This window comes from Sapajus apella, unplaced genomic scaffold (genome assembly GCF_009761245.1).
Source record: "Sapajus apella isolate SASKATOON/1434 unplaced genomic scaffold, GSC_monkey_1.0 scaffold95, whole genome shotgun sequence".
Classification (NCBI taxonomy): domain Eukaryota; kingdom Metazoa; phylum Chordata; class Mammalia; order Primates; family Cebidae; genus Sapajus; species Sapajus apella.
Window position 1 is genome coordinate 6,922,646 of NW_022437035.1, and position 14,523 is coordinate 6,937,168.

The 14,523-nt window shown below is 54.6% G+C and overlaps 1 protein-coding gene across 1 annotated transcript; it reads left to right on the forward strand.

The window, feature by feature from the left end:
• The first annotated feature begins 2,308 nt into the window (after window positions 1-2,308).
• SLC35E4 (solute carrier family 35 member E4) lies at window positions 2,309-13,210 on the forward strand. The gene is made up of 2 exons (XM_032256906.1): window positions 2,309-3,662; window positions 11,936-13,210. The coding sequence occupies exons 1-2, from the start codon at window positions 3,044-3,046 to the stop codon at window positions 12,367-12,369; spliced, it is 1,053 nt and encodes a 350-aa protein (XP_032112797.1). The 5' UTR covers window positions 2,309-3,043; the 3' UTR covers window positions 12,370-13,210.
• The last annotated feature ends 1,313 nt before the right edge of the window (window positions 13,211-14,523 follow it).

The following is a 14,523-nucleotide window of genomic DNA, read 5'->3' on the forward strand; positions in this document are numbered from 1 at the left end:
CCTGTCTCTACTAAAAATACAAAAAATTAGCTGGGCATGGTGGTGCGTGCCTGTAATCCCAGCTACTCGAGAGGCTGAGGCAGGAGAATTGCCTGAACCCAGGAGGCGGAGGTTGCGGTGAGCCGAGATCGCGCCATTGCACTCCAGCCTGGGTAACATGAGTGTAACTCCGTCTCAAAAAAATAAATAAATAAATAAAAAATAAAAAATTAGCCAGGTGTGGTGGCACACATCTGTGATCCCAGGCCTCGGCCTCCCAAAGTGCTGGGATTATAGTTGGGAGCCACCCCACCCAGCCCCCTGGCTCATTTTTGTATTTTCTGTAGACACGGGGTTTTGCCATGTTGCCCAAGCTGGTCTCCAACTCCTGAGCCCAAGTGATCCTCATGCCTCAGCCTCCCAATGTGCTGTGACTACAGCCATGCACCCACTGTACCTGGGCTATTGTTTTTTATTAAGGAAAGCTTACTAGAAAACATAAAATCCAGGCTGGGCATGGTGGCTCATGCCTGTAATCCTAGCAACTTGGGAGGCTGGGGCAGGTGGATCACCTGAGGTCAGGAGTTTGAGACCAGCCTGACCAACATGGTAAAACCCCATCTCTACTAAAAATGCAAAAATTAGCAGGGCATGGTGGTGCACACCTGTAATCCTAGCTACTGGGGAGGTTAAGGTAGGAGAATCCCCCGAACCTGGGAGGTGGAGGTTGCAGTGAGTCAAGATCACGCCATTGTACCCCAGCCTGGGCAAGAAGAGTGAAACTCAAAAAGAAAAAGAAAAAACTGTCAAAATCCCAAAGATAATTATAACCCTTAGGGGTCCCAGATTTCTCCTCCTCAGAAAATGGCAAGGGGGTATGGGAGAGGGTCCCCCCCTCCTTTGGCTGGCTTAGTTTCCTTCCCACAACCCTTTCTGGAGAAACCCTAAATACCCCCATTTTTTGGTCCTTGGCCTGGAAATCTCCCTGTCTGCACCCCCTGCCCTGTAGCTTAGGCTATTCAGCAGAGATTTGCAGGCTCCGGCAGGCGTCAGACTTACAGAGGCAAATGTGACCATGTAAATTCCCGGGCCCACCCGTGACACAGAGCCTCTGATTCAGCGGGCCTCCTGCGAGGCTGGGGCTTTAAAACCCATGTCCAGTGATTGGGATGGGGGTTGAGGGCCATATTCCGCGTCTGGCCACCAGAGGGCGCCGCGAGCTGGGCTCCTCCCTTTGAGGTCTTGGGTCTCCAGACAGGTTGCTGTCACAAAGGATTTGCTAGTTAGACATCAGGCAAGGGGTGAGGTGGGTACCCTAGGGCATGAGCCAAGAGAAGGAAGCCCGAGGACAGGAAAGAGGCTCACATCTGGTACTGGGCACATGGCTGGGCCTTGGTCCTCCTGCCCCTGGACTCCAGAGCTGAGAGAGGCCAGGGCCTGGACTGGCCTGGAATCTGAATGGACCTCTTCTGCCCTGGGGTGCACTGTTTACCCAACCCTGAGCTCAGAGAGCATTTGTCGTTCAGTTTGAACAACCGAGACCCAGACAGGGGCAAGGACTCAGTGGCAGCTGCTCTGCCTCCCAGTCCAGGGCTCTGTCTTGCCGGGGCTGGGGCACAGGGTGAATCCCAGGAAGTTTTGCTCTAAGTCAGCTCCGAGTGCTCAGGGAACGGGACAGAGGTTGCTGGCCCGGGAGGGATGCTGGCCAGCGGTACCTGCTTCCGCAGCTGTGGGTAGCCCTGCCTGACCTCAGAGTGGGCCCCGCCCTGTTCTGGGAGGCTGGGGAGGATGCTGGGGCTATGGAGGGGCGATGGAGGGGCCTTAAGGGACTCCGTGATCCAGCTCTGCTGGATGCTGAGGTCCCACGAGAAAATTGTGGTCAGCGATCAGGTGGGCGTGAGACTGGTCCTGTGATGGGGGCTGCAGGTCCCTCCTCACTATCCTGCTCCTTGAAGATACCCTGGGCGGCCGTGCGGGATATCCCAGTGTCTCCAGCAAGGCGCGTTGATCTCCATGCGGGGCTCGTCTTGGCGCTGGGTGGGGAGAGACCTGGTCCTCCCTGGTGGCAGGGGGAGGCTGACCACGCCAGCTTGGCGGGAGCTTTACTGAGCAGACGCGCAGGCCCCTGGCGGAGGAGGGCTGATGGGGGAATGCCAGGCCGTTGGGGGAATGCCAGGCCGATGGGGGAATGCCAGGCCGATGGGGGAGGGGCCGTGGGCGGGAGGCATGGGGCGGGGCGAGACCTCCCTCCCGGTTCCAGGGGCGGGCCCGGACGGGGGAGGGGCCTTGCGGTGGGCTCGGCCCAATTTTCCGGGTGGGGAGCGGGCGGAGGCGGAGGCGGGGCCAAGAGCGCGCGGCCGCGCCAGCCTTGCCGGGCCTGAGCTGGTGCCGGGCGTGAGTCGCAGCCGGAGCTGTAGCCGGAGCCACAGCCGCAGCCAGAGCCCCAGCCAAAGCCTCCGAGAGCCAGAGTTTTGGAGCGCAGGCCCTGCTGGAACCGCGCCTAGCTCGCCGCCAGGCACCGGACGGAGCAACGGCCGTGGTGTCTGCTTACCACCCGGGTACGGTGGAAGGCAGCGAGCCCGCGACTCCCCGGGCTGGGCACCAACAGGCGCGGAGCCCGGATTGCCCCTGCCAGGCCTGGTCACGGCGTGAGCACGCAGGAGTTCCCGGGTTCTGGATCTGCGCGCACCCTAAAGACCTGGGGACCAAAGAGAAAAGAAGAACGAGGATTTCTTCTAAGAGCACAGCGTGGGCACTAGGCGGGGAGGACAGTGTAGACCACCTGGCACGGGACAGAGGTGCCTGGAACCCACGCTTGAACATCGGAAACCCTGGCATCCTAGTAGCTGCGACCTTGGCTCTGCCCTGTCTGAGCTGGAAACACAGATTACTTAGCTCCCAGACATCGCTGGCAAAGGCCTGGCACAAGCAGTCCTCTCACCTGTCTAAGACAGGGCACGGGGTTGGAGGAACCAGGATCTAGCCTGGCCCAAAGCGGAGCTCTCTGGTGGCCCAGAGGTGGTCACCGGGAAGCCTGCCTCCTGCTCCAGCCCCTCTGGTGCGGATGTGCCGCTGCCAGCCGGAGCACCATGATGGCAGGATGACCTCAGCCGAAGTAACAGCAGCAGCTGATGGTGCTCGGGCGGCTGGGCCCCCCGAGTGGCCCCCTGGCAGCCCTCAGGCCCTCCGGCAGCCTGGCCGGGCCCGGGTGGCCATGGCAGCACTGGTGTGGCTGCTGACAGGAGCCAGCATGTCAAGCCTCAACAAGTGGATCTTCACCGTCCACGGCTTCGGGCGGCCCCTGCTGCTGTCGGCGCTGCACATGCTGGTGGCGGCCCTGGCATGCCACTGGGGGGCACGGCGCCCCATGCCAGGCGGCACTCGCTGCCGAGTCCTACTGCTCAGCCTCACCTTCGGCACTTCCATGGCCTGCGGCAATGTGGGCCTGAGCGCTGTGCCCCTGGACCTGGCGCAACTGGTCACTACCACCACGCCCCTGTTCACCCTGGCCCTGTCAGCACTGCTGCTGGGCCGCCGCCACCACCCGCTGCAGTTGGCTGCCATGGGCCCGCTCTGCCTGGGGGCCGCCTGCAGCCTGGCTGGAGAGTTCCGGGCACCCCCAACTGGCTGTGGCTTCCTGCTCGCTGCCACCTGCCTCCGAGGACTCAAGTCAGTTCAGCAAAGTAAGTGCCTGGGTGGCCAGCTGAGGAGGCAGGGGTCTGGGTGGGTGTGTGGCCTGGATGGCTTTGTGAGGGATATGGCTGTTGTCCCATTTTACAGATGAAGAAACTGATGTTCATGGCTGTGGAGGAAGCAAAACTGAGACCCAGAGAGGGCCAACAGCTCAGAGAGTTTCAGGCCCCAGACTCAGACTCTGGAGGCCCAACTTGTGTTTATTTGTTTATTTATTTATTTAGACAGGGTCTGGCTCTTGCCCAGGCTGGAGTGCAGTGGTGACATCTCATCTCACTGCAGCCTCTGCCACAACCCAGGTTCAAGCGATTCTTCTGCCTTAGCCTCCTAAGTAACTGGGACTACAGGTATGCAACACTCTGCTAAGTTAATTTTTGTATTTTTAGTAGAGATGGGGTTTCACTATGTTGGCCAGGCTGGTCTTGAACTCCTGACCTCAAGTGATCCACCCGGCCTCCCAAGGTACTGGTATTACAGGCATGAGCCACCACACCTGGCCAGCTAATTTTTTTTTCTCCGAGACAGAGTCTCGCTCTGTTGCCAGACTAGAGTGTAGTGACATAATCTCGGCTCTTTGTAACCTCTACCTTCCAGGTTCAAGCAATTCTCCTGCCTCAGCCTCCCAAGTAGCTGGGACTACAGGCGCGCGCCACCATGCCCAGCTAATTTTTGGGTTTTTAATAGATTTCACCATGCTGGCTGGGATGGTCTTGATCTCTTGATCTCATGATCTGCCCGCCTTGGCCTCCCAGACTGCTGGGATTACAGGCGTGAGCCACTGACGCTGGCCTAATTTTTTTTTTTTTTTTGAAATAGACACCAGGTATTGCTATGTTGCCCAGGTAGGTCTTGAACTCCTGGCCTCAGCAATCCTCCCACCTCAGCTTCCTGAAGTTCTGGAATTACAAGCCAATATTTAGTGATAGCCAGTGATGAATGCTTTGTCCTTTATCTCACTGTATTGTTGCCATTTGATAGAGAGATGAAGAGACTTGCCCTGAGCCACGTGGCCAGTGAGCTGCAGAGGCAAGATCTGAACCCGGATAGTCGGACTCCAGGCTTTTAAGTGCTGTGGGGGAAGGCTTTGGACCCAGAGGAAGGCCAGAAAGCATGGTCCAGGGAGGGAAAAGGAGGGTAAAGCCTTGAGCTGGGATTTGGAAGGTCAGGGGTCAGGCTAAGTCTGCGGAGGGCTGATGTTTAGTGGGAGCTACAATGTGAAAGACTTAGTGCTGGGCGTTGACCTTGAGTTGACATGACAACCACCAACTTCATCCCCATTTTACAGGTGATGGAACTGAGACCCAGAGAAGTTCATGATTTGACAGGTGGGGCATGGTGGCTCACGCCTGTAATCCTAGCACTTTGGGGAGGCTGAGGCAGGAGGACTCTTAAGGCCAGGAGTTCCAGACCAGCCTGGCCAATATGGTGAAACCCTGTATCTATTAAAAATACAAAAATTGTTGCTTCTAACCTCCAAGAAAGAAAAAAGAAATACAAAAATTGGGCCAGGCATGGTGGCTCATGCCTGTAATCCCAGCACTTTGGGAGCCAGGGTGGGTGGATCACCTGAGGTCAGGAGTTTGAGACCAGTCTGGCCAACATGGTGAAACCCCGTCTCTACTAAAAATATAAAAATTAGCTGGGTGTGGTGGCAGGTGCCTGTAATCCCAGCTACTCAGGAGGCTGAGGCAGGGAGACTTGCTTGAACCCAGAAGGCGGAGGTTGCAATGAGCCCGGGCAACAAGAGTGAAACCCTGTCTCAAACAAACAAAACAAAAATTAGCCGGGCATGGTGGCATGCATCTGTAATCCCAGCTACTACTGAAGAGGCTGAGGCACAAGAATCGCTTGAATCTGGGAGGCGGAGGTTTCAGTGAGCTGAGATCAAGCCACTGCACTCCAGCCTGGGTGACAGAGCAAGACTCAGTCTCAAGAAAAGAGTTCAGCCGGGCACAGTGGCTCATGCCTGTAATCCTAGCCTTTTGGGAGGCTGAGGTGGGAGGATCATGAGGTCAGGAGATCAAGACCTTCCTGGCCAACATGGTGAAACCCCATCTCTACTAAAAATAAAAAAATTAGTGGGTGTGGCAGTGCGTGCCTGTAATCCCAGCTACTTGGGAGGCTGAGACAGGAGAATCGCTTGAACCTGGGAGGCGGAGTATGCAGTGAGGCAAGATCGCGCCACTGCACTCCAGCCTGGTGACAGAGCTAGACTTTGTCTCAAAAAAAAAAAAAAATTCATGATTTGCACAGGGTCACAGGGCCTCTAAGGACGTGAAGCCTGGTCTATGTGACTCCAGATGCTGGCTCTGATGAAAGAGGGTAGCAGGGCTCTGGGCAGTTTAGGGCCAAGGCTCCAGGCCCAGACCCACTAGATCATTCTGGCTGAGGGTGGAGGCTGCCTTCTCACCTGTCCTACTGAGCAGCATCTGAGTGACAGCTTCTGCTCTGTCTCTGCCTCAGCCCCAGGAGACACAGGGGAGGCCAGGACACCCACTTAGGTTGGGGAGGCCTGAGATCCAGCCATACCTTTGCTCATATTTGCTGGGCAACCTTGGACAAATCAGGATCTTATCTGGGCCTCAGTTTCCTCGTCAGTGGAGGAGCATTGGAGTTGATGGAATCCAAGGGGCCTCTTGCTGTCACTTCCTGCCCTGAGATCCTGTGACCTAGGCCTGGGAGAAGGAAGTGGGGACTCCAAGAGTGCTAGGCTGGGGTAGATGGCAGCCCACAGCCAGGGAAGATTGAAGTCGGAATTCAGCCCTGCCCTGGCATATTCAGAGCTGGGACACAGAGGCCCTGTCTCTAACCTCCCTGGTTCCAAGGCAGGGTCAAAACCCAGTTCTATTTTTGCCCTCAGGTTACATGAGAGCTGGAGGCTGAGCTCAGCGTGAGCCTGCACTGGGAAACCTGACCCTGTGGGGCCCTCCCATGCAGGCCGCAGGGCTATGAAGGTCCTGACCTCAAGGCCCATGCTGCCCCTGCTGAGAAAGTCAGTGCTCCTCACATAGGGACCCAGGCAGCCCCAGCCTACAGGGGGCTATGGCCAGCCACGCCTCAGGCACTTGAGCATGGAGTGGCATGTGCCTGGTATCGGGCTGCATCTTCACTTCTGCCAGCTCCCTCCTTTCTTCCCTGACCCCTGGGCAGGTTGGGTCCTCGCTCTGGGTTCCTGCAGCACCCTCTGCTCCCCCCATCATGGCTCCAAATGCCATGTGTGATCACCACCTGGTTACCTGTCTGCTGCCTGCCAGGCAGATTTGGGGTAACTCTGTTCCTGGCACCTAGTCCCAGGGCCTGGCAGAGGGTACATACTTTGTAAATTATAAGTTTTAAAATTTATTATTATTATTATTATTTTTTGGAGACAGAGTCTTGCTCTGTCGCCCAGGCTGGAGTGTAGTGGTGAGATCTCGGCTCACCACAACTTCTGCCTCCTGGGTTCAAGCAATGCTCCTGCCTTAGCCTCCTGAGTAGCTGGGACTGTAGGCGCGTGCCACCACACCTGGCTAATTTTTGGATTTTTAGTTAGAGACAAGGTTTTACCATGTTCATCAGGCTAGTCTCAAACTCCTGACTTGGTGATCTGCCTGCCTCGGCCTCCCAAAGTGCTGGAATTACAGGTGTGAGCCACCGTGCGCGCCATTTATTATTATTTCTTTTTTGAGGCAGTCTCCCTGTCACCCAGGCTGGAATGCGGCAGTGCAATCTCGGCTCACTGCCATCTCTGCCTCCTGGGTTCAAGCAATTCTTGTGCCTCAGCCTCCTGAGTAGCTGGGACTACAGGCTCATGCCACTATGCCTGGCTAATTTTTAATTTTTATTTTTTATAGAAACAGGGGCTCACTATGTTGTCCAGGCTGGTCTCGAACCTCTGGCCTCAAGTGATCTTCCCTCTGGGCCTCCCAAAGTGCTGGAATTACAGGTATGAGCCAACATGCCCAGATGATGACTCTGACAGGCGAGCCGGTTTCATACACTGGTTTGGCTGCATGGCTCATGAAGGAGTTTAGGAGGCTGGAGACCCCACTCATAGAAATGGGAGCCCTGCAGAGAGAGAGAGGAACAGACTAGAGTGAGGGCCTGAAAGAGGTTATTTTGCTTGTTTGTCTATGAGAGGGTCTTGCTCTGTCACCCAGGCTGGAGTGCAGTGGCTCACTGCAGCCTAGATTTCCAGTCTCAGGCAATCCTCCCACTTCAGCCTTCTGAGTAGCTGGGACTTTAGGCACACCTTCACGCCCAGCTAATTTTTGTATTTTTTGTAGACGTGGGGTTTCATCAGTGTTGCCCAGGCTGGTCTCCAACTCCTAGACTCAAGTGATTTGCCCACCTCATCATCCCAAAGTGCTGGATTACAGGCATGAGCCACCACACCCCGCCTGAGATAGGTTTTGAACAAAAGGAGGTTTCTACTGTAAGAGGCTCCAGGAGAGGCACCAGGGCCAGATTCAGACTTGAGTGTACATGGCTGATGCCAGCTCCATTCCTAAGAGCAGAGTTTGTGGGAACAGAGGACAAGTATCTAAAAAGAAAGCTGGGCATGGTGGCTCTCACCTGTAATCCCAGAACTTTGGGAGGCCAAGGCAGGCAGATCACTTGAGGTCAGGAGTTCAAGACCAGCCTGGTCAGCATAGTAAAATCCTGTCTCTACTAAAAATACAAAAAAATTAGCTGGGCATGCTGGTGCATGCCTGTAATCCCAGCTACTTGGGAGCCTGAGGCAGGAGAATCTCTTGAACCTGGGAGGTGGAGGTTGCAGTGAGCCGAGATCACACCACGGCACTCCAGCCTGGGCGACAGAGTGAGACTCCATCTTAAAAAAAGTATCCAGAAAGAGAAGAGCCTAGGCAGCTGTTGGCAGGGCCAGTGGCTTCCCTCTTACCTGGCCAGTTGTAGGCCCAGGGGGTCTGCACAAGGAGAGGGGTATGCCATCCTCCTACCCACAGAAAGACTGGGAAGTGGGGCACCAGCCTGCTGGGCTTGCTGTCAGCTGGACCCCCCTGCATCACAGAGCGGGCGGACTCAACCCGTCTTCTGAGCTCTCAGGTTGAAGCGGGAGATGCACTCAGATAGTTTGCAATGGCAAGAGAGAAGTTCTTGGATCAAGGTGGTCACAGGTGTTGGGGAGCAGCTGCTTCTTCCTGGGGAGCCCTGAGAAGGCCGCCTAGGGGAAGAGGCATGCAGTGATGATGACAATATGTAACCATGACAGCAAACATTTGTTAGGGCCTCCCTAGGTGCCCATACCATGCCCAGCTCTTTATATTGATGGAGGAGGAAAGGGTGATCTGGGAATGGGAAACAGGCCCTGCCAGGGCACAGGTGTCAGCCAGCAGGACCAGGGTGTGGGGATCATGCCAGCTGCCGGGCTGAGCCGTTACCACCGGGCATCAGGCCCTGTGTTCGGCACCTCACATGTAGGGGGATGTTGCCACACTACTCACAAGGAGACCAAGGCATGGAGAGAGGGAGAGAGGGCCACATAGCCCGTGAAGGAGCAAAGGGGACAAGCCAATGGCAAGCAGACAGGGTTTAGAGAAGGGTCAGCTGTTGTCTGCATGTGGCAGAACCTTGGGCATGCTACAATAGAAGGAGAGGTGGCAATAAGGCAGGACAAACAGGCTGACATCTTGGGGCCCCCAGGTAGAAGCCAGTCACCTCTGACAGAGAATCGCTGCCCTTTCCCTGGGCTGCAGGGAGGGATATACAATGGGTGTGAGGAGATGGGTAGGAGGGTTAGGACCACCCTGCCTGGCTGCTTTGCAGAAGGTGAAATTTGCCAAAGATGAAGTTCACCTGAAAACCCAAACACCTTCCTGTGATGGGATCTTTAATGTGCAAGCCACAGGCAGCTCATAACAGGGCTAACTTTGGAGCCTACGAGCAGGAGGCATTCCGATTATCTGTTCATTTCTAGAAACGCTTAAGCCAGAGGAACTGTTGCCTAGAGAACAAAGCTAAAACATCAGAATGAAATTGAGAGAGAAATAAAATTTCCTATTCTAAGCATAGCCTATGAGTAAGCATCTCTGGCTTTTTGGAAAGTGTGTGTCAGAAAATGCATAGAGGCTTGCAGAGCCCTGGGAGGGAACCTGTGTTGACTACTCATCTCTCTCCACTAACTTGGCGAAGTCCCCATTGCCATCAATGTCCTCATGCAAATAATGCCATTTTAGCCAGATGCAATGGCTCATACCTGTAATCCCAGAACTTCGGGTGGCCAAGGTGAGCCGATTGCTTGAGTCTAGGAGTTTGAGACCAGCCTGGGTGAACCAGATGACAAAACCCCATCTCTACAAAAAAAAAAAAAAAAAAAAAAAAAAGAAACAAAAATTATCGGGGTGATGGTGCATGCCTGTAGTTCCAGCTACTTGGGAGGCTAAGGCAGGAGGACTGCTTGAGTTCGGAAGGCAGAGGTTGCAGTGAGCTGAGATCTCGCCACTGCAGTCCAGCCTGGGCAACAGAGCCAGACCCTGTCTCAATAATAATAATGTCATTTCACCTGGGCACTCCTTTGTGAATTGGCTGGTGGTGGCAGGTGTACACACAGGTACAGAGACACACACAGGCAAAGCAGCAAGATCCCCTCTTCCTTTGCAAAGTGAAAAGCTTTCCTCTTAGTCCTGGATTCATCTTGACAAGCCCCAGTATTAGCAGAAAAAAAAATGCTAATTATTAGTTATAAACAGTGAGTGTGAGCCAAGATCCAACAATGACCTTTTGTTCCCTTGTCACTCCAGTGGTCATAAGTGAATGAAGCAATGAATGGGTCAGCCTTTTGATCCAAACAATTTATTATTTTCTTTTATAAACTCTTCTTTTTTTAATGCAAAGGCCCCCATGTAGCTAGTAAGCAGCAGAGCTGGGACCCTCTGCTGGCCTGCCCCTGTCATGGTGGCTGGAGCTGCAGTGTGGGAATAATAAGGACCGAGGCTGGGAAAGGTGGTTGGGGCCAGCTGATGCAGAGTCTTCAAAGCTAGGTTAAGAATCTAGGATCTTGGGCCGGGCCTGCTGGCTCATGCCTATAATCCCAGCACTTTGGGAGGCTGAGGCGGGCAGATCACCTGAGGCCAGGAGTTCGAGACCAGCTTGGCCAATGTGGCAAACCACGTCTCTATGAAAAATACAATAAATAGCCGGGTGTGGTGGCGCATGCCTGTGATCCCAGCTACTTAGGAGGCCGAGGCAGGAGAATCACTTGAACCTGCGAGGCAGAGGTTGCAGAGAGCCAAGATCATGCCACTGCACTCCAGCCTGGGCAACAGAGCAAGACTCTGTCTCAAAAAAAAAGAACCTAGGACCTTTTTGTTCAGGGCCAGGGCAGCCCCTGAATATTTATTTTTATTTTTTAGATACAGGGTCTTGCTCTGGTCACTGAGGCAGAGTGCAATAGCATCATCCTAGCTCACTGTAGCCTTCTGGCTCAAGTGATCCTCTTGCCTCAGCCTCTCAAAGTGCTGGGATTACAGGCACAAGCCACTGCACCTGGCCAAGTTTTTCTTTTTTTTTTTTTTTTTTTTTTTGAGACAGGGTCTTGCTCTGTTGCCCAGGCTGGGGTGCAGTGATGTGATCTTGGTTTACTGCAACCTTCACCTCTCCTGAGCTCAAGATCCTGCCTCAGCCTCCTGAGTAGCTGGAACTACAGGCACGTGCCATCACTCCCAGCTAATGTTTTTATTCTGTAGAGATGGGGTTTTACCATGTTGCCTGGGCTGGTCTCAAACTCCTGGGCTCAAGTGATTTGCCCTCCCAAAGTGCTGGGATTACAGGCCTTAGTAAGGGTTTTTGAGCCACTTAGCTTTCGTGGTTGTTGATCATTTAGATATCCCAAGCAGATCATTGTTTCAGCCCATGGGAGGTGGTTTGAAGTGGCTGATAACAGATTTATTTATTTTAGTTTAGTTTTTTATGTTTACTGAACATTTCCCATTTAAGGGCTTTATGTATGTCATCTTTTAAAATGTTTACAACATCCCCATGATTAGGTTTTATTATTATCCAACTCTCTGGGTGAGGAAACTCAGGTTTACAGAGGGTAAGTGCCTCTCGTGAGCCCAGGTCACAGCGAGTCAGGGGGTGGACGCAGGTCACAAACCCAGGTGGTCCGACTGCAACTCTTGACTGTCACATTTCAGATGAGGAGCCACTAGCCCTGCCCGAGGGGTCTGGGTAGGCTTCTTGGAGGACCAGCCAAGGGGGGCATACTGGGGTCGCTGGAGGGGGTTGTACCCCTGCGGGTGCTCATGCTGTTGTCCTGTTGCAGGTGCCCTGCTGCAGGAGGAGAGACTGGACGCGGTGACCCTGCTCTATGCCACCTCGCTGCCTAGCTTCTGCCTGCTGGCAGGTGCAGCCCTGGTGCTGGAGGCTGGCGTGGCCCTGCCGCCCACTGCTGGTGACTCTCGCCTCTGGGCCTGCATCCTGCTCAGCTGCCTCCTGTCTGTTCTCTACAACCTGGCCAGCTTCTCCCTGCTGGCCCTCACCTCCGCCCTCACAGTCCACGTCCTAGGCAACCTCACCGTGGTGGGCAACCTCGTCCTGTCCCGGCTCTTATTCGGCAGCCGCCTTAGTGCCCTCAGCTATGTGGGCATCGCACTCACTCTTTCAGGAATGTTCCTTTACCACAACTGTGAGTTTGTGGCCTCCTGGGCTGCCCGTCGGGGGCTGTGGCGGAGGGACCAGCCCAGTAAGGGTCTTTGAGACTTGGGGGATTCTCAGGAGCCACCTGGGACAGCCCTGGCCTGAATCCAACCCCAGCTGTGGCCGTAGAAAGAGTGGAGAACAGGGCTGGGTATGGTGGCTCATGGCCTGTAATCCCAGCGCTTCCAGAGGCCTAGGTGGGTGGATCACCTGAAGCCAGGAGTTCGAGACCAGCCTGATCAACATGGCAAAACCTCATCTCTACTAAAAATACAAAAATTAGCTGGGTATGGTGGTGTGTGCCTATAGTCCCAGCTACATGGGAGGCTGAGGTGGGAGGATCACTTGAGCCCTGGAGATCAAGGCTGCACTCCAGCCTGGAAGACAGAGCAAGACCCTGTCTCAAACAAATGAAAAAAAAAAAGGTGGAGAACAGGCAGTGACCTCTGCTATGGGTGATGGCAGGGAGGGGAGCCTTCTGGAAGGGCTGCCTTGGAGGCTGAGATGGGGACTCCCAGGGAGACCTGCCTCCTATCCCTGCCTGCCTCACCCCTGCCACAGACTCTGCTCACCACTGGATGGTGGGTCCAAGCCTGGCACAGTCCTTGTGCTTGTCAGAGTCATTATTATGAGTAATATCAACTACGATGCCAAAAATTGCTGGGCAAACTTTGAAGACCTCAATGTATTATGATGATGATGATGATGATTCTTGGCGGTTACACAATCCTTCCTCCTGGTGGGGGGGCAGCGAGGAGGCCCAGCAGAGGGGCTTCTATCATGCCGGGCTCCTCTAGGGGGTTGGGGTAGTCTGTGCCAACTCCAGGCAGCTGCTGAGGCCTCACCCCTGGGCCCCCCAATTTTGGGTCATCTATCTTCAAATACACTATTTTTGCTTGTATGCCCGTGTCATTTGTTGGGGGTATAGAGGGGACATGGGAAGACCCACACAGAAACTAGGACATCCTCCCTTGCCCATCGAGTTCTGTCTAGTCCCCACCCTGAACCCAGCCCCATTCCCTCAAACCCCTCCACTGGCCAAGCCACCATTGCCCATCTTCTGGACAGTGGCAATGGCAATGGTCTTTCCCTTGCTCTGCCCAGGCCCCTCCTCTACTCCATCTTACACACAGCCCCCTTCACCCAGAGGGATCTCACTAAAACATGCACATTCTGATGCTCCTCACTGCTCCTGGGACAAAGCCAGACCCTAAGGCCTTCAGGCCCTGGCACCTGCAGCCTCACCGAGCCCGTCTCCCTTCTGCTGGGCTCTGCCTTCCAACCTCACCGACTTCTTTCAGTTCCTCGTGATACCAGACCTGCTCACTGAAGCCTGTGCACATTCTGTTCCCTCTGTCCAGTCCCCAGTTCCTATACAACCTCCTCCCCTCTCACAGCTTAAACCTTTGCCTGAAGGAAAAAAACCCAAACATGCAACTCTTTTTAAAAAGAGAACTCCAAACATGTGAGCCCGGGAGTTGGAGGCTGCAGCGCATTGCGATCTCCAGCCTGGGTGAGAGAGCAAGACCCTCTCTCTTTGAAAAAAAAAAAACAACAACAAAAGAAGGAAGGGCTGATGAGGGTCTTGACAAGGGACCGTGCTCAGGAGGCTTGCAGAGGTGCAGGGGAGCGGGGCTCCCACATAGGGAGCCTAAGACAGGAGTCCCAACCCCCAGAGCTCCCTGACCCGCTGGCCAGCCTCAGCTTCGTTATTTACGTCTCTGACCCTTTCCTTGGCTCCTGTAACACTTAACTCTCCCCACCCAGCTGCCTCTCCTGGAGACCACCTGTTACAGATGATAAGGGCCCAGGCTGGAGTAAGGACACCTGGAACCTAATCCTGCTCTGCCCACCTGACTGGGAGCCTCCCCTCACTGGGCCTCAGCTTCCAGATCTGCAAAATGGAACTGATGATCCCTACAGAGAGGATTTGAATGAGGAGCGCCGGGCAGGCCCAGGAGTGAGGAAGGAGGTGATGGCGCCAGCTGGCTCTGCTTTTGTCATGGGGTAGTCACCCAACCTTTCTGGAAACCAGGTGCAAATGTCTCTCGTTTGTGTGAGGACTGGGAGCTAGACCAGGCTGGGGCTGAGGTCTAGGGAGACTGAAGTTCAGGGAGGAATCATTCAGATTCAGTAACCAGAATTCATCACATAGTGCCAGACAGTGGTAGGCAGGGCTGAGTAAAGGGCCAGCCCATGGCGGGGTGGGAGGTG